The 24,387-nt window shown below is 33.2% G+C and overlaps 1 protein-coding gene across 4 annotated transcripts in view; it reads right to left on the bottom strand.

Annotated features, from left to right (window-relative positions):
- The window catches only part of ATG2B (autophagy related 2B), a 42,457-nt gene that overhangs the window by 13,185 nt on the left and 4,885 nt on the right, over positions 1-24,387 (bottom strand). For 3 of the 4 annotated variants that reach the window (XR_009958498.1, XM_062576402.1, XM_062576401.1), the window contains exons 3-30: positions 22,918-23,070; positions 21,852-21,954; positions 20,369-20,531; positions 19,715-19,894; positions 18,313-18,409; positions 17,482-17,664; positions 16,652-16,806; positions 15,776-15,887; positions 15,357-15,618; positions 14,407-14,557; positions 13,817-13,909; positions 13,420-13,608; positions 12,473-12,746; positions 11,557-11,659; positions 10,851-11,043; positions 10,565-10,707; positions 9,479-9,636; positions 9,071-9,243; positions 8,558-8,708; positions 7,542-7,741; positions 6,557-6,637; positions 4,937-5,043; positions 4,390-4,482; positions 3,442-3,512; positions 2,379-2,455; positions 1,993-2,163; positions 1,370-1,511; positions 35-237 (exon numbers count right to left, since the gene is read on the bottom strand). Coding sequence is in view for 3 of the 4 variants with exons in the window: in XM_062576402.1 (XP_062432386.1) it covers positions 35-237; positions 1,370-1,511; positions 1,993-2,163; positions 2,379-2,455; positions 3,442-3,512; positions 4,390-4,482; positions 4,937-5,043; positions 6,557-6,637; positions 7,542-7,741; positions 8,558-8,708; positions 9,071-9,243; positions 9,479-9,636; positions 10,565-10,707; positions 10,851-11,043; positions 11,557-11,659; positions 12,473-12,746; positions 13,420-13,608; positions 13,817-13,909; positions 14,407-14,557; positions 15,357-15,618; positions 15,776-15,887; positions 16,652-16,806; positions 17,482-17,664; positions 18,313-18,409; positions 19,715-19,894; positions 20,369-20,531; positions 21,852-21,954; positions 22,918-23,070 (4,181 nt within the window). In the remaining variant the exon portion in view is untranslated. The remainder of the gene's footprint in view (positions 1-34; positions 238-1,369; positions 1,512-1,992; positions 2,164-2,378; positions 2,456-3,441; positions 3,513-4,389; positions 4,483-4,936; positions 5,044-6,556; positions 6,638-7,541; positions 7,742-8,557; positions 8,709-9,070; positions 9,244-9,478; positions 9,637-10,564; positions 10,708-10,850; positions 11,044-11,556; positions 11,660-12,472; positions 12,747-13,419; positions 13,609-13,816; positions 13,910-14,406; positions 14,558-15,356; positions 15,619-15,775; positions 15,888-16,651; positions 16,807-17,481; positions 17,665-18,312; positions 18,410-19,714; positions 19,895-20,368; positions 20,532-21,851; positions 21,955-22,917; positions 23,071-24,387) is intronic. The other variant, XM_062576404.1, reaches the window with a different exon arrangement.

Here is a 24,387-nt window from a genome sequence, read left to right on the forward strand (position 1 = left end):
TATGGGTATCACAGTAATTCTCAAAGCTTCTTACAGCAACAGAAACTTTGGGTGCAAAAAGAATGCAGAAGTCGTCGCTTTCAGCAGGAACATCTCCCGCTGCCTCACTTATCAGGTGATGAGTGAATGAAGCGTAAGTGGGACTTGACTCTTGTGAGACATTTCCACTTTCATCTGGAAACAGGAAGAGATCTGAACAAGACGGCTCCCGAGTTTGAGAGCTGTCGTCCAAAACTCCTGGGAGGTGAGGGAGCAGGGAAGGGGAAAAAAAGTTTTAGTGGAAAAATCTTTAGAAAAGATGAAAATAAAAACAAAATAACAGAATATTTAATGAAAATATAAGTTACTTAAAATTAATTACATCATAAAGAAAACAGGCTTATATGTTAAATCAATTCCTACTATAAAGTAGTTTTCAAAAATCTATCTACTGTATGATTGAAAGCAATTACAATAGTTGTAACTTGCTACTAGTAGAGATGAGCTGATAAAAAAAAAATCAAGAAAAAATATTTGTATAAAAAAAATCCCACAGGTATAAAATAGCTTTTTGTATCCGAGTTTCTCATTCGTGTTAGACTACAATACCTATAACTTTCAATAATACAGTGATAGGTCTTTTTCTAATGGTGGAAAATGATAAGACATCCCAAAAAGAGATTACCACCGTTTGCAATACAAAATTCATTTCCCATTTTACTTTGGATTTAGCTCTAAACATTATGCAAAAACTACAATCCTGTGATAAAATCAATTACCTTGTTCTTTCCGCTAATTAAAAGATTGCCTCATAGTTCTAAAGTCTTTCTGTGACTCAGTTAAACTGTTCCATCCTCCTGGATTGCCTTCATATGCAGAACAGAGGTCTTCAATTCTTCCACACTGCAGTATGCCCTATCAATTTACACTTGATGATGACTCAGAGAATTTTGGGTATTGACAGACACCCACAAAGTCAAAATCCTTCCCTATTGTTTTCAGCATCTTAGTTATGTATATCTGACCAGAACCTTAAATTACTTTTACAATCCTGTTACTGCAGGTAAGAACCTCTTTTTAGTCAGAAGATTTCAAGACATTAAAGGTGTGCTCCTACTCTTGCTACAGCATCTCAACATATGCAAAACTTTCAGTCTCACCTGCCTTTCTTAAAGGTTGTATTAGTATTAGTCCAACACATAGGAGATGTTAAAATAGCTGTGTAGATATAGTCTTAATATTTAAAATTTTCTCATTTTTTCTAGGGCTATCTTTCCTATCAACAGTGTTAGAATTATTAACAGTTACTAATATTTTGTACTTAAGAAAGTCAAAGTATTCTTTTTTTAAGGATACTTAAAGGGTACTTATGTCCTCAGAGAAGCCTTACCATTAGACTCTGGCTTCATGGCAGAAGCAGCCTGATGAGGCTCAATTTCCTCCATAGCATCACTCATCAAATCCCGTAAAATCTGTTGCTCTGATTCAGCAAGGACTGGTCCTTGGGAAGATGGTTGACTAAAGGTATCCACCTATAAGATAACAGTTATACATATTGCAGTTGTCCTTAAGATGTAACTATGTTGAACATGATTTTGCTAGAATGGCTTGATACACAATCATTAAAGCACAAGGAGTAATACCCTAAATTTATAAATAACAAATTGAACTGAAACTATGTGCTAGGCGATCCATAAAATCGCTTAAACATTGTTGTTTGGGGCATTCAGATCATCAGAATGCTTAATTAAGAGCATGTGGACAGCTCATGTATGTCCTGGAACTTCCTCTTTCACATAAGAATGAAGTACAATAGGTAAACAGCACAAAATATTTTAAATATCGAGTATTGATAAGGCAGTAAAAAGGTAATACATTACTCTCAAATATACACAATCAATCCACTTCTTGCAGAAATTCTCGTATTGTTTGGAAACAGTAATATGTTTTAGTTTTGATGTCCAGATTCTAGGAAATGTACAGTTAAGTTGATGGTATTTTGCTATTTTATACCTTCATTTTTGGCTTGGTGACTCCAGATTTAATCTCTGTCTTAGCAGGTGGATGTAAATCACCATAACTTGCAACATATTGTATAAGATTCATTAGTGCGGCACATGAATCAGAGCAGGTACGAATATGGATTACATCACTGGAACAGTGCAGCTCAAAACGTGGCTTAGTCTAGATAGCAACAATAAGAAGACAGGAATATGTTCTACAAAAATAGCAATATATACACATACACTTTTAAATTAATTTAACTAGTCAAGAGAGACTATAAAAAAATTGGAAAATGAATCCTCCTCCCTGCTTGATTCTAAGCATAACAAAATCATTTTCAAATCACAATTCTGCCATCAAGATTTTAAATTTTAATTGTGATAACAGATACTTACTCTCTCCCCATCAGAACCAGATTTTACTGTTGTAATGGTTAATTCCAACAGTCCCATATCCATAACACGAACATAATCTGAAAGTCAATGAGTAAATAAAAAAGATGATTAATATTAAGAACAAACATAATCCTACTGTATATTTTGGGTCACAAAACCATTAGAAATAATATAAGCAAAAAAAGGCAGGTCAGCACTTTTTATATTTCTGCATTTTTTCCTATTATCAAAATTACTCTTGGAGTTCAAGCTTCAGCTACTCAAAGTAAGAACAGAAATCTTCAGCCCAATGTATCACTTTCATGGCCACCACCTGGGTACAGTGGAATCTTTAATGCATTTATCCTCATCCTATCCATAGGAATTAGAGAAACAGTGACACAGAAGTTAAGTGACTAAGCATGCTTGGAATGTTTCAGTTGAAGGGCCACTTGGACACTTTCACATTGTACAGAGTCTTCAGTGCCATGAGTAATTTACTTCACCTCTTTCATATTTAAAGAGAGTAGGCATATCTTTACATTTTCCTTCACTAAGGATCTCTTATCTCAGCAAAATATATGTTTGTCACTACAGGGTTTAATTAACTCTATAATATAACCGTTAAATATCGATTCAAGTTCCTTAGACTTAAAAATTGTTACTATATGAATGAGAGCAAAATTGTTGATATCTTTCTGAAAAGTGTACTCAGAATTCCAAGCCATATAACATTTTCCAAGTTAAATCATTTAGAACTCATGAGATGTCTTTTGAGATTTCTCTGTCTCAACTCAAAATTTTCAAAAATGCACTTTCCTCAATTACTCAACATGAAGCTGTAATAACAACATGAAGGACTGTCAGATTTCCCTTCTCTGACATGCTGCTGCATCTAGAAATCAAAACTACAACACTCACATGTTTTCACCTACAATACATTACTCACTCATATTCAACTTGCTGCTTACTATTTTCTTTAATAAGCTTCAGATATATACACTGAGTATTCTGGCAATTTTGTTTCTTTAGGCTTTATCAGAAATTCAACAACGGATCACAGTTGTATCTAAAATATTCTTACCTCTGTGAAGGTTCACCACAACAGTGTTGCACTTGTCAGACAGATGTAAAGCAGCTTCATCTAAAATTATCCTTGAAAAGAAAAGAAAAAAAAAAACGAAAAAAAGAGACAAACAAATATGTTAAGGAAACACTGTGCAACTTACCAGGCAAAATAGAGAGTATTTCACAGACAATAACTGATTTAGAAAAAAATTATTTCAAAATAAATGCATACATATTTATATCCTATATATTTAAAATCTATTGGGAACATATATTTATATACTTGCTATCTATTTAAATTTATTTCAAATATATTTTAAATTCAAACTCTTCATTTTAACCTTTCATAATTCCCAAATTCATAAGATAATTTTAAGTTAAGATAGTTAGATCCATACTTTAACTTAAAAAGCAAATAATATTTATTTAGTGATTGTAGTTATCCATTTGACTCTTATTTGAGTAAGAAATAATGGTTTTGGTATATAGAATCATCAGACTAGCACTTTTTTAAAAAAAATAAAATACAATAGACATTTGTTTCCAATATACAAGGCCACTTATAAGGTTTTAGCAATAGAAATAAACAATTCAGGAAATGCTTCATATCAGTACAGGTATAACAGAATGAATATTTAACTGAAGTTTTAAGAAAAATTACATTACGTATTTCCTTATTTAATATACTGTCTCAATACAGTATAGTTGTCCTCTAGTATAGGACATCTTATAACTGCATTAAAGCCTGTAGAGTTGCTAGTTGTTACTAAAATACAACCCAATTAATAACAATACTGTATTTAACCTAATCAAATAGAAAGATTACACATAAACAAAGTACATTTAAAAGAGTTGAACAAATTTGATCATTTAAACAAAGTGTTTGCTTACTAAATTAAAAATGCAAAGAGGCATTACAAGTTTTACGGGAGTTTCCATGTTTTACAAGCACTTAAAATTGTACCTGAGAGTAGAGGAGGATTTATCTACTGCAACACTGCTGGAAATGCTGAAAGTTTCAACCGTAAGTAGAGATCTGACCGGCAAAAACAAGGGCCTAACAAAAAGCAGGATCAAGAAAGGGAAAAAAACATGTATTGTGTATGTATGTATGTGTATATATATATATATATACACACACACACATATATATATGTATATGTGTATATATATATATGTGTGTATATATATATACACACATATATATATGTGTGTGTGTGTATATATATATATATATATATACACACACACACACACATACACACACACCCCAGTATTTTATGCATATTTCTGAATGCAAATAAAGTCTTACAGGTTGCCTACTGAGAATTCCCCAATGATAGGCTAGTGCTTATCCTCCTTTAAATATCTTAAACTGTACAGAACTTATGCCAAGTACGTTTCCCAAACAAGCCTAAATAAATATTATTTACAATATGCAAACTGGAACATTCCTAAAGAATAAATACAGAGTTGTAGTATCAAGTGATATATGCTTAGATTTTATTTACCTGTAATCAAGAGCACAACTCCACAGATGTACATGAAAAGTAGTGATTGTAGCTGGAGGATTATATCCCAAAACAGGCTCATCAGAAATATTCAGGAAATATAAAATCTAAAAGTCACAAACAATTATTATTGTCCTTCAATATGTGTTATTTTAACAAGCAATTATAAATTATAAAAAAGAAATTCCTTAACATCAAAATGCTTGATATGGTAGATATTTAAAGGTGCTTTCAAGTACGTGAATACAGGAAAGCATTGAATGTAAACAAGGCAAAAAAATACAAGAGCCAAACAACGTACAAGAAAAATATGGAAAGGGCCTAGCCACACAAACCTTACGTGAGTAATTATCCAACTCCTCTCAATCTGTTTCTAAAGCGTTTCACACTTCATTCAGTGTTAGGAATACTTTCTTTGCCTATCAGTAGCCTACATTGTATAAAATAAATTCCTATCTTCCTTTACTTTTTCTTTGAGAACCATCATCTTTAAGTTTCTCTCAACTCGGTTACAACACAAAAGTTTGTCTTTAACCATTATCCCAAGCATAGTGCATATCAACACTGTTAACCTTCTCAATCCTTCCCTCTAATCCTTTCACTAATAACCTTTTTTTCCCCAAAGAGATACCCAACCACATCTCAGGCAAGGTTCTTAACTCAGTCTGAGAGAAAAATCACTCTCTAATAGCAATACAATATGTAAAGTAGTCTAGAAGAAGACATAAGAACACCATGCAGAGAAGGAGTGACACTGCTGAGCCTAAAGTACTAAGTTCCTATAATACAGCTCCACACAGACATACTATACAAATGCATATAAAAATATGCATACTACATATATTTTAGCAGGACAGCTTGAATGATAGGGTTTACAGTCTGTTATTCAGCATAATGTACACGAAAATACACAAAATATTGCTAATCTGTTAATGGTATGGCTAATTCATATACCCCTACCCCCAGCTTCCAGTTCTAGATTCTCTAGTCTTGCCTGCTATACTATACCTCTGAATACACACATAATATAACCCTTTTAAGTCAGAGATTTGCATTACAAACTTCTTTGTAATCAGCTGCTTACTAATTCCCCAAAGTCTTCTTTTCCATTAATGCTATACAAACAATCTAAACTGGAAACTGATAGGCAGAAACTACAACTTGAAGAATGAAGTAAGCAATGGAAGAAATGCAGAAATAGAGAAACCCTATCAAAGCTGCATATGGTTATTCTAAGTCAAGAGTTATCTAAATACTTGGATAAAGATAAGGTCAAGAAAATAATGAACATTAGGCTATGGAGATTTCCTATCTGACCTCAACTTTTTAAACTTCAAGTGAGCCTGGCGGAAATTTAGGATGATGAGATGAACTGCAGCAAATGAATACACAAATAAAAATTTGAGAACAAGTTTATACTCTTCAGTGCTATCCAGGACAGACAAGGGGAGAAAAAAAATTTTTTTTAAAAGGTAAAGAATAACATTGGCAAGAACCAAGTAGGATAATGAGTCAAAGGCTAACACCAGGATTTTTCACTGTGGTAAGTTGGATATTTAATGCAAATATTAAAGCAATGACATTGAAACTAAAGATTTGAGAAAACTGTAGCAACCTGACCTGTTCGTGCCAGCTTAAACCCGAAGGCAGTACTCTGTGCTGAAGGGTAGCTCCTCTTAGTCCAACAGCAACTAGAAATTCCTGTACAAGAAAGTTGCACATTTACATTAAATTTATATATAAATATTTGAGATCTAGTATATGAAACAGTCTTGCTTCTGTTCCAGAATCTCCCAACTGTCTAGAAATGAAGAAAGGACTGGGTCAGGTTTAGAAACTCAGAAGACATCCTCTCCTAAACAAAAACCATGACTAATACAGTCTATTACTTGTTGTAACAGGAGAGTTTAGAAATGATGACCGATTTTGTGGTGCTGGTGGTGGTAGGAAGGTAATCTGTTCATTCATGCTAGGATTCTCCAGGAATTACCAAAAATACAAACCTAACATAGTCCTTTATTTCGCTGTTCAAACCTGAGTCCACTGAGCCACTAAGATCCTGTGTTTGTCTGCAGATTCCTTCTCTAGATAACTCCACTAATCCATTCGTCACCACTAAGCCACTTAACAGCTCATCCTTTAGCCATACTGATGAATGCTATTGTCAAAGTCAAATGAACCACTCTCATTGTCAAAGTGGAGTTCCAAGTAAGAAATCAAAAGCTGCACATTTATGACACTACCAGTGAGCTGAACCAAAAGCTTTCAAAACTCTTTATATTTATTCCTGTCTGGTTTGGCACAACATTAAAACTCAATGAACGAAGAAAAAAAAAATTTGAGTGAGAAGAAAAGGGCCAACTGGCCAACAAGTACATTCATCAAATGTGATCAACATTTGTGAAGCACTGAAAGAATTAGTAAGTTATGCTGATACTTAAGTTTTACAATCCATCCAAAAGAATCTGATTTTAATAGAAAATTATAGTTTAAGAGAATGGCTCTGAATTTATTGTTTCTTTATCTAAGATCTCTGTAACTCCCACACTTAGTATTTCAAGATAAGCCAAATAAATTATAAAAGCAAAAATTTGAAAACACAAACCTTTGTATTGCTCTCTAGTTTATCTGACTGTATTTTGACTGCAACAGTTAGCATATTCAAACAGTCCGCTCCCACACCATCTGAAGTGGTCCTACTAAGACCGTCTTCTTCAGAAAAAGAAATGGTTGGTTCTAACCAATGTGGACGTATAGTGCTGGGCAGTCGTACTTCAGATGAAGGGACAATTCCATCTACCAAACCTGCCGAGAGATTTTAGCATGAATTACCTAATGCTTCAAAGCTGTTAGTGATTTAAGAAACGCTACGGAAAATCCCTTTCATTCTTAACATCTCTAAAATGATTTTCGTTATCACTAATTAATGTTAGGACTACCAATTTGGAAGGAGAGGTTAGAAGTGATATAGTATTTAGAACTACAGTTCTCATAAAATGTTGAATGTAACTTTATTTTTTACTTTTCTAACAAAGGTTGAAATAAAGGACAAGGATCTTCAGGAGGTTGTGTAGAGAGTTAATTGCATGTCTCTCTCATTCATTTTATGAGATGGTGCAAGACTAAACTCTAAACCCACAATAATTAAGCCTCACACTGAAAGTCCACTGACCAATACTGATTCAAAGACATTTGAAAGGAAAAATTTTAACTATGGTAGAGTTATCAGCCATAAAAACTACAATTTAGAATTCTTCACCTGGGAACTAAAATTCCGCTGCAGACTGCACTGCACCATCTTAAATCAGAGAGCCATGAAGACATAGGAAGCATGTACTTTTTCAATAGAGAACAGACCATAGCTAAATTGTCAGAGGACCATAAAATCTAAAGACCAGCAGCTGCCAGTGTTACAAACCTGTGAATTTTTGTTGAATGGTTAACTAAGAAAACAAAGTTATCATTAAGTTGTATTACTGCAGCATATAGGGTCATTAGCCATAAACTACAGCTCTATTGTGCCAAATGATGTACTATCAGAGCAAAAAGACAGCATATCTCCTAAAGAGCTTTAATCTTATCTCAAATTTATCCTGAAAGCCATCTTAATTCTGTCCCTACCTTGATGATATAAATTGAGGCTGCTACAATGAAGACAAATGTAGTGTCTATCTTCAAAGCCTTCGTATTTAGTCACACTGAAAAGTGAACCATTGTTGAATTCTAACCAGAATTCACCATATTTTCCTTCCAGTATATTTCCATCATCTTTCTGAAAGAAGAATAGGAAAGACAAAGTGACTTTTTCCTGAGTTTGTACAATTAAAAACAGTTGAAAAAACATGGCACTCACCACCAACCACAGATTTCCCTGCTTCTGTTTATTCTAATGTTAAATAAAAAGTAATTAGAATTGTTAAAATATTAATTATGTAGCATTATAGTCTAACTACATTATAGCACAGTAGTATCAAGATTACAGAATGATTTTAATGATGTTGTAAACACACTTCCTCGTTCCAAAAAAAAAAAATCAGTACATACATCACGAAGGGGTCCCACAGCCAAAACAACAGGGTTACTTTGACATACTATACTAGATTTTGCATATTATTTTCAGCTCCAGTATCTTACCTTTACATCTGTGAATATTGAAACTAATCCACGAGTAACATTTAACAGAACAGAGAGAAAGCTTTGTGAGTTCTTATTCTGGGAGTCAAGCTTTTTCCTTCTGCGTGAACGATAGTTTGGATCAACTGCGGAATAATACTGCAGTGTTTCCTCCTCAGATCCACTCTCATCATCTATTAGATAAAATGGCAAACAACTTTGTTAACTAGTGCACTTATGCCAATAACTCATTGAATCAGATTACAGATGGAAAAAAAAATCGCATTCATATTTCAATTAATACAACGGTTTTGGGATATGTAAATCCTTTCTTATAAGTTTGCTAATTCTTTCCACTATCAGCTTTATCATTTCAGCTACTTATGCTTGGTACCATTATAATTCTAGATGATTTATTAAGTGCATTACCATAATGAACTGCAGATTTAAACTGACTAAAGCTGTCTTTACTGAAAGTATTGATGAGCTGGCTGGCCACAGATAGTCCAACACCGTAAGAAAGGTTTTCAAATGTTTCTACAGGAGATGGAGCTGTGGGTTCCCACAACAATAAATCATTGCTGATCCTAGAAAGAAATACATTATTATTATTATACATAAAACATATGATTATATTCCCATTTAATATATGGTTAATCAAGCAGTATTTCCTTCACAGATTTCATATATTACAGGTAAACAAGGAAGAGAAAAGGTTCAATGGCACAAGAAAAAAATATTAATGAATAGAAGCACTCGATAATGAATTATTTTTTATCCATAATTATCATATGCACATATCAAAGTCCAGCACTTGACACTGTCATAAAAATCCTCCATTAGTAGGTGCATATTACCTCAGTAGGTTGGAAAGCAAAAAATCTATTGCATCAGTTTTCAAACAAAATGGTAGACAACATTCTAATTTTTTGAAATTTCAAGTGAGCCTGTGTCAGTTTTGCCACCTTCACCTACATCTCTGTATATACATATATAACCTTTCTTACACATATCTTTGATAAATATCTTTCATATCTTGATATGAAATACAAAGTAGAATTTGACAGGAAGTATCTTTCCTGTAGTTAATTTATAACTTGTCGAGTCTTACTGCTTTAGATAAGGAATTAATGAATAAAAAAAGACAGGAAAAAAAATGAATCCAACCATTTTTGAAGCATGATGACCTATTTAAAAGGGGAAATTCACAAAGGTCAGAGCAAACTAAACATTGTATAAAACGTCTGAACAGATGTTTTCTTTGAAAGCAAGGAACTATTTAACTTTCTCCTCTGTTCATGAAATCTGCCATAGTACCTTTGCAGCCAGCAGCTAAGGTACAGATCAGATTTAAGTTAGTATGAGAGATTTACTGAGTTTTAATTTATATAGCACTTTATATTCTTAGAAAACTACACTAATGAGTTCCTTCTATAGCTACTCATTCAGTAGCTTTTATCTACAATGAACACAGTACATACAGGTCATGATAACCAAGCAAAGCAGCATACTTGCCTATTGTAAAGTTTTTCATAAAAGCTTTTGTTCGGTAGTGTTAAGTGAATATTTGGCAACGTGAGTTCCAAAACATAATGAGAATTGCTAACTGTTTTATCCTGAAAGTCAGTCATTTCAGCTACATCTCCTGGCATCACCATCTGAAAGGAAAAAAAATGGAAGAGAGAGAGAAACAATCCTTAAGTAAAAAATATTTTGGGGTCAGACAACGGATAAAAGGTAGGGAGAATATATTGATTCAAGCTACAATGAGCCCAACAGCAGTAAGAGACCTTTATAGTACCTCTTCATTTTCAAACATGACCCTACGAGAAGAAAAAGGAGAAGGCTCTGGTCTTCTAAAATCACAGACATCCTTCAAAGAATGAGACCCTCCTTCTTCTTCTTCTTGAAAGTTACCATCTCCTTCTTCCTCCTCTGCTGCTATCCTTTCCAGAATCGAGTGCACAGCTAGAGGGTTTATTTTCAATACAATCCTGACATTGGAGAAATTATGCAGAATAAGCAATTAGAGAATTTTATACTGGTACACAGCTACATCTCCTCTAGCTCCACTAGCTAGCCAGTAAATACATGCATAAAGCCAGCCAAAGACCTGGGAGATGCAACATCTTTTATTAGACAAAGTTATACCATCATGAAAAACAAATGAATACTTTTTAGACACAAAGGAAAAAGAATTGCCAGGCCAGAAAGTTTAGTCTCCAAAAGCAGGCTAAACAGAGTTTCAAGTCTGCAATCACCTACTTATCTTTCACAAAAATTTTCTCAAACCTAACCAAAAGCTATTACTCATTTAAACTGTGTTGCATTATTACAAATTGGGAGGTTTCATCAATTCTTTGGTTCTTTTCAATAACTATACACTTGTTGCAATTGATTTTTAGAATATTTATGTCATAAGTTGCATTAAAATTAGAAAAATAACAGTACTACAGACACACACACACCCCTCACAATCTATGATGAAAAATGGAACATTACTTTACCGAGGCCAGTCAAAGTTGTCTGATGAAGTCAAATCTCCATCTATGCCACCAGATACTTGAAAAAACTTTATCGGTGCCTCTGCTTTATCTTCTTCAAATGAACCTGAGCAAAAAAGAATAATAGAAAAAAAATTAACAGATGAAAGACCTGCCAACTTCAAGTTTCCCATTCCTCACAGAAACACTGCTAGTAAGATACCTATAATGTGAATTCTGTCCTCTTTTCCAATGCAATTTGATTTTTAAAAATTAGATATCATTTTTTTCACACTATCTTCTAGCTAGCAGGAGTTGGAAAACCTGATGTTTCTAATGCATAGGTATCTGCATTTACATTTATAGCATCGCTACATTATGTCATACTCTTGAAAACTAAAAGAAATAGTAAACAATTCAACACAGAAGATCTCTAATACCTTTCAAAGTAATAAATGTACAGCATACATTGTACAGCATAAAATGTTTTCTACATGACAGTCATTTAGGAAATCATTACTCTATTTCTAGACTAGAATTGGGATTGCTAATTAGCATAAATGTAATCTCTCCCTATAATCTTTAAAATATATATCACACAGTGACAGAAATCCCAGAGATATCCTAACTCAAAACAAACTGGTATAACAACAACAGAAAGAAAAACCAGAAATATTAACTTAGGTTTCAAAAACAAGAAAACAAGCATTACACCTACATACATTAATCTAATCTCCTTGCAGTATTACTTTGGCTTACGTTGCTACTAAGTATAGAGCACTAAACCACAGCAAGAAATTTATGCTCCAAAATGCATTTTGAAAGAGTTACCCCTCAAGAAGTTTTAATGAATTCATATGAGAAGAATTTTGTGTCAACCAAGTAATTGCTGGGAAAAAAAATCAAATAGAATATTTGAATATAACTTTAATATTCTTACCAGTTAGCTCTTTAAAAGTGAGTTCTAATTTAACTTGTTCTGGAGTTGACCCTCCTATAAACTCAGTCTTAAATTCCGTATCTGTAAATTCAAGATGAAGAATCTCCTTCTGAAGTGATTTCTTAAACCAAGGTCCTCTTTCCTGATCCGATCGTAAGTCAGGTATTGGGAAGCGAACAGAGAGATTTAATGCTGGGGCAGTGACTTGAACAGAAACTCTACAGTTTGCAGGAGTATGTGAATCATCCAGAAAAACTTCAGTAAATGCTTTATGCTAAAATAAAAAAAAAGGAAAAGGAAAAAACCTTCTAAATTAGAGAAAATAGCATTAAAAATTACTATAGGAAAAAGCTTTTGATGACGTCTACCTGAAACAAGGTTCATTTTTCACATGTCAAAATACAGATACTAAAACCAATTATTTTTATTTTTTAGGATACACTTCCATTATTGGTACTGTTAAGATTTTATTTAGTTAAACGTTAAGTATTTGAAAGAAAGGTTAGAAATCTTTCAAAAGTGGCCATCTCTGATAATGTGCTTCTTTCTCAACTTAGAAAGTAGGATCACCAAACAGTATTCAGAAGCAGTTAGGAGCTATCTCTTAGATAAAGAAATCTTATTGATGAGAAGCCAGGAACTTCTACAGTGCATATTTTTCTGTCTCAGTAAGTCATGGCTTCCAATTCTGTCACTGACACATATCATCCAGTCCCTGACTGTAGCTTATTACTGACTGTCTTTGAAAAGAATAAAACTTTCAGGATATAACCACATTGATAAAATTTTCTCCTGTTTTTTTAAAAATTTATATAAACGAGCGCTTACTAATGTCTGGACTCTATCTAAAGTAAGTTTTAGAGACTAGTTTTGCTGTTATTAATCAATGACATTTCCTTCATGCAAAAATTCTGCATGCATATTAATTAATTTCATTTCTAACTTACCAGACTAATGTGTTTGTTGTAAGAAGTGTACATATGAGATGCCATCATCTCCACCGTAGTTAGTTTCTGTGGTTGAAGTAAAGAATTTAATCTGTCTACAATACTAATATCCAGTTCACAAAACACTGGGCTTAACTTTATTTGTAACTCTGCTTTTTGTGGAACAGAACTTAGTCTCCCTTGACTACCCTGGAAAAAACAAACAAAAAACAAACAGGGGGTGGGTGAGAGGTAAAGAAAAAAGCAGTGAAATCTTCAAAAAAAAAAAAAAGAAAGAAAGAAATAGATTAAGAACAATCGTTAAGGCCTCCCAGTTTTATAGAAAGATCTCTCTTCCACTAGTATCAACAAAATTACGTACTACACAAGAACTTGGTGTTTTTATATCCCACCTTACCTGAGGTCCTCTATTATCTGAGTGCTTGTAATGAAGCTGAAGGCATGGCATAGCATGAGAAACATTTTCTTCTTCAGAATGAAATGTCAGCAGCTATAGAATAAAATAGAGTTAAAAAGAATTAGTGGGTAAAGAGGAAATAGTAGCCACAGGAAAAGACATTTATGACATTTTACCTAGACTAGACAGGAAGGTACCTGTACAGTCAAGTTGGACAATAGAGCCCTGGTCCAATTGCTACTCCGTCTTACTGACCATTTTACTGGACCACCCCGATCACCAAAAGAGTGGGAACTGTAATCATCATCTAGAGAAATCTTTCCACTGTTTAACTCTATGGGTTCGTTTTTAGAAAATGTTTAGTCTAATACCAATCTGTGTTAATTGTATCTACAACAGAAGCACACTATTTAAATTTTGCTACTTGACACTATTTGTGTCAGGTAATGATACCAATCTGGTTCACTATCTGAGCCTGCAATCAAAATATTAAGTTGCATCTTAAAATCATATAGTTACATGTCTTAGTATTTTCAACTATATAATTAAAATTTCTTTTCTGGAAAACTCTCCTGTATTTTTTAACATACCTCTGTATAGTGAGGTTGAATGGAATGAGAATCAGTAGAGAAAAGGCATTCCAGAAATTCCATTTCCCCAATGGATAAATCAGTACTAAAACTTCGAGAGGCAGACCTTTGTCTCTGTTCATAAGAGACTTTGATGCCTGTACCTATAAATCTGTCACAAAAGGTAAAAATTTAAATATATAAAAAATTGCTACAATTTCTTCAAAATTAAAAAATTGTTTTCTAATTATAATAGATTCTAGCACTGGCAACAAAGATAAAGGAATACACTTGCTATGTATATTCAATAATGGTAAGTATAGAGGAATTTATAGTCTACTTTATACCTCTTAACTTTAGGTGCATTTCACCTAAAGCTGGGCATCTAATATCCTTATATGAACCACGAAAGAGCCAAATTCCTCAGAAAATCTAGATTATATGCATAAAGTAAAAAAAAGATATATGCTCCCCATAAATACGCTATAGTATGCCCTGTACTGGGACGGTACAAACTCCTGGAAATACTTTTTCCTAGCTATCCTTATTATCTTGTTCATGCTTACTTCATATCCTTACTGATACCCTATTTTTCATTAAACAAAAACCAAAGCTCCTCCAAAAAGAAACTCTTTTGTTATCATAAAAATGGTCCTATAAAATACAGGTATTTCTAAAGTAATCCTTTACTTCATTGTCCTGAGTCTGCAGATTTGTGTGGTCAAAATCGCCCTCATTTAATCCATCTATTCTAGAAAAGATTTAGTTTAAGTTTTTATGTTTATCCTTTTTTTTTTTTCCTAAAACAATCTTGGACAGCAAATTTCAAAATTCAAGACTGTTTTGAAATTAACAAAAAAGCCTACTGAGATTCAAAGTATTAAGTGACAATTCCAACGGAAGTGAATTTATTCAAGCTTATTCAAAAGATATTTTTTCTTTATTAAATTTATGAAGAAGCAAAGTTATACCTAAGGTGATCATGAGAACAAGCTTCTGCAAATACTTCTCGGAAGGACAGAAAATCTTCTGTTGAAAACTTAACAGGCTCAATCTTTTCTATTCGGGTAAAGAAATCCCGAGCCATTGGTGTCAATGGGTTAAGATTCAGTGAACTTTCAGGTGGGGGTAAAGGGTCAATATGAAGTACAGACACTGAGAAAGTTCCCACTGCCAGTCTAAAAAGAAGCTCAGGCCTGGATTCATCCACTGAAACAGATCTGGATGGAATAGCTGAAATACAAAATTAAGTTCAAGTAATTTTTCAGTAATAATACACACATAACATCATCTCACTTGTGATTTTAATTTCTTTTCAACAAGTTGTTGAATAACAATTTATTTCCAGAACTATCTAAGGAACACAATGCAAAACAGCATTTTAACTTACACGTCCTTCTTAAGGAAGCCTGATGAACCATGTTGGCTGTAAGTGAAGAACCTCTTGGTGGCTGTAGTTCTTGTTTGTTACGATCAAGAAAATCACCCCAAGTTGGCTGAAGCTAGAAGAAAAATATATGTAATCTGAAATTTGCAAAATAGATGTTTTCAAACATGTGATATAACATAAAAACAAGGTGAATAAACAACACAAAGATGACAGTGAGTGAACAATCAATAGCGTGCCATTTCATGGCCTGTTACTGAATTACATGATGTAAATATGCTTTACTTTGGGCTACACTAATTCTACAATAACCTTATGCACATATTTTTAAAACAAAATAAAGTTGCTCTCTCAGTAAGTATATGCACTCATGTTTCTCTGTAGAAAGCACGATTGTTCTCTACAGTTTCCATTAAGCAAAACGCAACAGATTTGGGAAAGATAGAGATATTAATAAAATAATTTGCAATTTTATACTTTTCATTGTCACTGACTTTGTGGTCTACATTAAGAAAATCCCAAATGTCAAACATGCAGCTATAAAAAAAGTTGAAAGTTCCTTCATAAATATGCTATATAAGCTTCAAGGCACTTGAAAAAATTTGCATTCTATTTTCTGTCTTGGTAGCCAAACATATAAGAAACTTTCCAACACACTATTCCCTTGCAACTATGGCAATGATCAGCTACAAACGCCTGTACATCCTTAGGGCAGTTATAGAATGATTTTAGGCCTACAAAAACACGTAGAAAGATGCTAGACAACACAATTGTCATAGAATATTGCAATACTTCCTGATACTGCAAAAAATATTCAGGCAACTGTTTCAGAGAAAAATGCTTATTCCAAAAAGGTTTTAAATGTACTTGATACTATACCACTGTAGTACTCAGTGGAGATCCTGCTGGTGTAGTTGTGTATGTACTGGTTAGAGACAAGTCTAGATCCATAGTTGGAGGGTCTCCAAGAGGCGGAAGGGAGGAAAGGCTGTGAGACATGTCCATTTCAGCCATTGAGAAGAAAACTTCTTCTTCTAATGAGAACCACAGATATCAAAATGTGAGTTTTTTCTCGTGAAAAACATTAACTACAGTTTTAACAATAATTTATTTGTAACATCAGAAATCTAATTGATAGACAGAACATTAACCAGCTAAAGTTATTATTTTCAGCAGTTCCAAGCTTTTTTGCATTAAAGCTGGCAGTTCGTAAGAATATGAATAAAAAAAAAAAAAAAAAAACTAAAAAACCTATTAAATACTAAGCTTATCAAATGCTCCATTTTCATATTTAAGTTGGCATAAATTCATATGCTTGCCATTTTCACATACGTCAAAGAAATTATGGAAAATTTCAGTAAAGAAATTATGGAAACAAGAATATAAAAATCAGAGAAATAAAACTTTTATTCTATATTTAATTTTCTTAACCATGCAATCAAAAGGATAATATTGCACGTATATTTACCCTGCCGTACATTAGTGTACAAACTATTGAACAGTTTTAACAAAACATTGAACCTAGTCTAAGCTGATCCCTAAATTAGGCCTTACATTTTTATTTAAATTTTAATTAAATGTCAAATAATGCATTACTTTATGCCAAATTTCTTTTGATACTTTAGTCAGAAAGATTAAAAGCTGAACAATCATTTTGTACAGTCTTAACAGCAGGCTGTTTGCTATGCTGCATCATCTTTGATACTTGCCACGACTTGAAGGCGTTCTGGCAGTCTCTGCCTCATAGAAGCTTTGCTCAGATGATGCTCCTGCAGATAAAGACTCTTTTCTTAAATAACGTTTCAATTCCATCTGAATCCGATACTCATCTTCCTGTTGCATTGGTCGGTTCTTCCTATCTTTATTTGACAATTCTATCCTGCTTAGGCTCTCTGAATTCAAAAAGAAGTATATAAACCCCACTGTTACTTCCTTACCAATATCATATGGAAATTCAACAATGAATCTAAAATATTATCAACTAAAAAAAAAAAAAAAAAAAGAAAAAAAGGATATGAACATATCTATCTCCTTTGTTGTTATTACACTAGATAACAAGAAAAAAAAAACTTCTCATCCTGCAGTAGTGTAACTGCAGTTGTTGAATATTTAGAAAAATATGGACAAACTAACTCTATCACTATTTCACATGTTTTCTGTACCTTCTTCAACAGCATAATGCACAGAAAGCCTCTCTGGTCAAATGGAAGATGTAAGAACTAGAACTGTTTAGATCTGACCTTCTCCAACTTCCCTTTCCTTATTTTTCCCATCTCTTGTCCTATACTATGTTCACTTTCCAAGTCTTTTTTATTACTTAGATTTTCATCACAAATACAGACAGTGTGCAAGTAAAACAATAACTGGTTTATAGCCCCAAATCAGAGAAACTGCAAAGTATTTTGCTAAAAGCAGATATAAAGTAATAGCAAATTTACCACAACAAATACACTTTTCTTCCTATTCAAAGGACTTGTCTGCCTGCATTCCTTTGCAATTCACCTAAATACTTATATAACATTTAGGAAACATGCACTTGCCTGGTCCAGCAATAGCTGCTACCATGTCCAACAGAAGATGTACCTGCCTTGGTGACAGAAATAGATGCATAGAATCTATTTGTCCATCTACATCCAACTTTTAAAAGAGGAAAAAAAAGAGATTATTTTCATGAACACTCAAAAGAAATTTTCTTTAAAACTCTCCAATCAAAAATTAGTCACTGGTGTACACCTTCACTGGTATAAAACAGCTGAATTCCTAATCGCTCCTTTTTCACTGTTTCTGTTATCTGTTCTATGCTTCTTTTACACAAACCACAGATTTTGTTGTTCTAAAAGATACAGTCATTCCTGTAATACCTTTACCTTCTTCTAAACACCAACAGCTTGAAATTCAACTGTATATTGCTTCCACTTAGGAAGATTTTGATAGCTTAGCAAGATAATTGAAGATGTGCCACAGAGTTTATTTGCTTATCCTAAATACACAATTGCCTAAAAGTAACATTGAAGATGACCATTACATTGTTAGCAGTTTTGCTTCTTTAATAATTCTAGAAATAAGCAACAGTATAAAGTCAGTATTTTGTACTGAAGAAAGCCTTAAAATTTGCAAGGATTGTCTTCAGAACTTATCTTTAGTACACAGATTAAAATATTTATAAACTTTCTTCTTAAACAATGGAATGTCTAATCATTTTGATATGATATAAAAAAGCAAAACTCTTTTCATCCTTTAAGAGCAGTTTAAAAAGTTAAATTTATCTTAAGGACTTGAACAGATTTCTTTTTCAAAAGTAGAGTCCTACATGCCCAGATGTTCTTCCATTCACAATTATTACTCATGAAAAAACAGGCCTGGTGCAGAATGCATTTATACGAAAATTAGCTTTTGCCTATACAGATGTTAATGGAATATTTATTTAAAAAGGGGGAAAAAAATGACCAATTAGCTGTGTGCACACTGTCTTCTATTATCTTTTCCTTTCTTTAGAAAAAGTAGGAGAATAAAATTAAGTGTATCATACTTGACATGAATTGATACATTGTCTTTTGCAGTATACATGCTTGAAACACATACTGAAATCAAAGAATTATGTTCCAACATAATTGAATTTCCAGATCTAAAAAAGGTTAATTTATTTATAAATATGCAAATCCCTGCCCATGATGTTCTTGTTAACAGAGAACATTTATATACTTTTTCCTATGCTATGTGCTATTTCATAAGAATTCTATAATCTTGAGCAGCCAGTGTAAAGATGTCTTAAAACATATAAGTTGGTTTTGAATGCAGAGAATCTTTAATTTTACTAGAAAAACACAAAATTTAATAAGACATCTGTCCCTTTAAGAATCTTACAGCTTTTTTTTGTGCAGTTAAAAAAGAATCCTACACAATTGTATTAATTTAATTAAAGACCGGGAAAGGATGACTAACCTTAGCTCCAGGAAGTACTTCATTTTGTTTTAATGTTAGGCTCATCTCCATTCTACCAATCAGCTTACTGATCTGTACAGGGTCAGAAGGAGTAATTTCTGGCAAGTTTCGTGTTAATTGTGGATGTGGCTCATAAGTGATTTTTGGATTCCAGCTAGGCGAAAGCTTTGGTTCAGTTGCCTTAAAATGTTAAGGAGAGAGGAATAAGAATATACCCCATTTCTTCTCAAGAAAACTAAAGCATGTATTTCAAGTAAGTTTATCACAGAAATGATAGCTTTACTCAAATACAAATTTGATAGAAATACTAAGAATCAGATTAATAACCATGAAAGAAGCTAGGCGTATACCTGAAATCAGGCCTTTGCAGAGGAGTGATGCAAATTTCCACAGAACACTGAATTATAGAGGATTTCCAGGCATTAAAGTTGCAACCAAATTTCACTACAGTACATCTTAAGTTTAGCTCAGTCCTAAAGTCACAATTTCTTTCTCCCTTCTCAAAATCAACAGAAACTGATTATGAAAAGTTATCAAATACAGATCTAAGTATAAGTTCAATTCCTGTATCCTTCACAATGAGCCTAACATATGTATGTAACAATATATTCTACTGCTGATCACTTTACATTCTTACATAACATTTAATTTTACCAGCTGTGTAGCTGAACACACTGGGGAGGACTTTGCTGATGCAGGAAACTCATCCCAGAAGAAAGAGACACCTGAGAGCTGAAGTAACTTGTGAGCAAAGGCTGTGGGCTGATGCACGTTAATTCCAGAGCATTCATCAGCAGTTTCATCACAGTACATAGTTCTGGGAGACAAAAGCAAGGAAATAAAGATGGCAGAAATGGCACGCAAATTTTTACCGTTATTGGGATATTTGGCTTCTGATCTAAGTTTTTATATGCTCTTTTTCTTCAGATTATTTATAATGCCATTGATTATCCCGAAAGGAGAAACCCCCACTCTTTGGGAATAGGTGGAAATTGTGATTTTAAAGACATACTATGGTAATTGCAAAATGCCTCCAGCGTGAATACACCTTAGTACTTATGTCTAATTTGGTTATGAAGTGAAGGAGTCCGACCCATGCTACTATTCATGTTTCCATTAGGACATATACAACTCTTGCTTTAGAATGCAAGTTTTTGGAAAATCTGCCATATAATATTTTTATGATGCTTAAAAGCACCACTTCAAGGTAATACTGTGTCAAAATGAAAGACTTTTGCATTAAAATACTGAGAAACAGCATAAACAGTTAACTCTGAAAAAGATTCAAGTTTCCACCTAATAGGCTTTACAGGAGAAAAAAAAAAAAACACATCAATTTTCCAGAAATAAAATACATCAAACATCTGAAAAACAACATGCTATTTAACAACTTGTTTCAGTCTAGTTTTTAAAATACAGAAAAAGGAGAAAGGTTTGGGGAAGACAGTTCCAAAAGAAAATTAAGAAACTTTACTGACATCTTTTCCCCTGAACTGAACACACAGTTCAAAATGTATAAACGTTTGTTTAAAAGCAAATGTATTTCATTGGTATTGCTCAGTAAGAATCAGTTGTATTTATCTACAGCATATTGCAAACAAAAGCATGTTTACACTATCCCATCAGTCAAAGGAATACTTTAAGAACATGTACAGTGTTGAAGTTCAAAGTATTTACAGAATATATGTTGGCTCTTCTAGAAGCTTACAGAAGACCTAAAATCCCATAGTTTCTAATTTTTCAGGACTATTCCAGTGTGTTCAATATATACAAGAGGAATTTCTAAGACAGTAAATGCCTTTCAAGGAAGGAGTGGCCTGATTTGACAATAGCAATATCCACTGGCTTTTGAATATTTGAGAATTTGTGTTCACTAACCATCTTTGGTTAAAAAATGTGGAACTCTTCTGAAGTATCTAGTGATTAAATATCTTAAACTTTTTAAGTGCAGGTTGAATGAGACATTATTCACTGTCATTATAAGAAAAGGGAGTCTTTAAGAGGGATGCTCAAGAGCTAGGGTCTAATTATATATCAAGAATGTGTGTGCATGGGTATAATATATATTGCAGATAAAGAGGCAAAAATGTCCCTCCCTCCCCCCCCCCCCAAAGATAATTCTAAAAGAAACATTTACCTTTGAATTCGGATTTCAAGTGCAGTTCCACTTTTAGAGTTTTCGGGCACATGTTCAATTCGCAAAACAGTATCTAAAAATGTAACTTTCACTCTTCTTAGAACTTAAATGAGAAAACAGAAAGATACCACACAGGCAGTTAAGTCAAGTTACTCAGTGATGACTTTTATAAACAAAATGAAAGATTGTTTTCAACCGGGGGAAATCTCAATATTTATTTCAGTGGAAACTTATATTCAGTGGAAACAGATAAGTTTAGTAGCGTAACAAGACTTCCAGTGACAACATAAGTTCCTATTAAATGTTCACTATGTATAGCCAAACCATTCACTGGTGCTTTCATGCAGAGATATTTGAGCAAGTCAAAGCTCAGCTTAAGTTGTTCATTGCATCACCATGTCTAAGTTCATAAACTCCATGCAGCATCACATTGCTTTGGCTGACTAGTTCTATTTCTAGATCTGATTTTAAATGTTTTCCTTAGTTCAGGTATTTCAGCACTATGCTCCTCATCACATCATGCAGTATTGAGCCTTTAGTTTATTCCACTCAAACTAAACAAAACCAGATGAACCCTTTAGTTGTTAAAGTGCATCTAATAACATGGCGAGATTATTAAGAAACATATATCATAACAGGTCAGCTTTTTGTAAAAACATCCTGAAAAACTGTTCTGTTTTCCTCTCAACAGTATCACCAATAAGAACAGTTTAAGTTTATATGATGAATTAAAATGGCACAGTCAAAGCTATGGCATCTTGCCAGCCATTCAAACACAGGTGTATCTGGATTTCTTCTGGTGCAAACATCAAGTTGGCTCCAAAGAAGAGTATTCTGTACACTGAGGAAAGAATGTATCTATTTTTATACCTATGTGGGCTTCCCCACTCCCTTGAAAACAGGAACAATTATCCTGCCTTCCTGTTTAAATTTTACAAGGCATGGTAACAAATGAAAATCTGCGAGACAAGTTATGGCAAAGGAGATTCAATTCTGTAAGACTGAGGCACAGTATAAACAGATTTAATTTAAGATGTTCATTCAAACCTGCACAATAAACTCATACCTGTTTCAATAGTTTCTGCAAATTTCTCAAGTCCTTCAAAAGGCTGGGACCCTTCTCCTTGTTCATCTGTCAATTTTTGGCTAAGACACTCTTTTGCAAGTTGCATACTACTGGTCATAAAACTTGACCAATACATAGGCTCAGACCCAGACGCTGTAGAATAAGAGAGGTCTTTAATATATTAGACTGTGACTATTTAAATAAAAATATAGACAAAAATCAAGTAAATAATACATTTGGCACATTTAAAAAAGTTTCAACAGCTAAATAAGGAATCATATGTAAAAATGAATTTAGTTACATTGTCTCTTTACAGCCTCAACTATTATGAAATAGCTTTAATCTCCTTAGATCGTATTGATAAGGTTCTGATATTTGAAAATTCAGTACAAAAAATAAAAACAATGTTCAGCATAACCAACCTTCAGCACTCAAATAAGTGCTTAAGGGTGTACATGAATTCATTTCTAAAGCTACTTTAATTAGGCTGGTATGATTTTGCAGGCAAAAATCAGTAAAATGAAATCAAAGAAATTAAGAGTTATTTTAAGGTGTCTTACTCCACTTGAAATAAATCCTAGACTGGGAAATAATAAGCAGGTGTAAAACATGATCTTACTAAAGAATACATCTTAACTAAGCCTATCTTAGATCCTAAGTAAAGCATGTTTTACATATCTAACACAGACCTGAGGTAATAACTTTTAAACAATTCATTAGCAATATGAGAGTACAACACGTATTAAGATGCACACGTTTTGTTTCTGCATTAATTTTAAATCAATCTATCATCCCAACTAGTCTAGACTAGCATACAGTCTTTATTCTTTATGATTCAGTTAAATGGTAGAAGTCAGGTTTACATTTATAGCCACCAGATTAATCGAAAGTACAGTCCTATATAAAGCCTATTGCAAGCCCATACTATAAACTTGGAAAGGAAAATGTAATCAGCTTCAAATGTAACATTTTGGTATAGATGAAAAAGTATTAAATAGACTAGAAATTTCAATTTATCATTCTGGTCCAGAAACACCTACATGGCTATAAAAGCTTGATAAAATCAGCATTGTATTTTTTCTATTGTATTACTTTGATGGCAAAGACAACTACATGGATGCAATCAAAGTTTTCCCCTAACAGGGGAAGGCAGGGAAAAGTATGATCAATGAAGAGTACCACCTGAAACTCTAAGAAATGGTGGTAACATTTACAAATGGAGTAAGTGGCATGACAAGCTCATAAACAAAGATGCAGATTTCCAACTCCTTTTTGCTTCAACAACAAACTGAAGGTCACTCTACCTACTCAATCATTGTTACCACCACTCTTTGAAAGCAATAATCTTACATCAGAAAGCAAGTTTGCTCAAGTTCAGTTCCAGTTAAGCAAATAAGAAGGAAATGCAGAATAAATATAAGCAACTGTAATTTTATTAGAAAAAAAAGTTACTTGAAAAAGTAAGGATAA

This window comes from Rhea pennata, chromosome 5 (assembly GCF_028389875.1).
Source record: "Rhea pennata isolate bPtePen1 chromosome 5, bPtePen1.pri, whole genome shotgun sequence".
Classification (NCBI taxonomy): domain Eukaryota; kingdom Metazoa; phylum Chordata; class Aves; order Rheiformes; family Rheidae; genus Rhea; species Rhea pennata.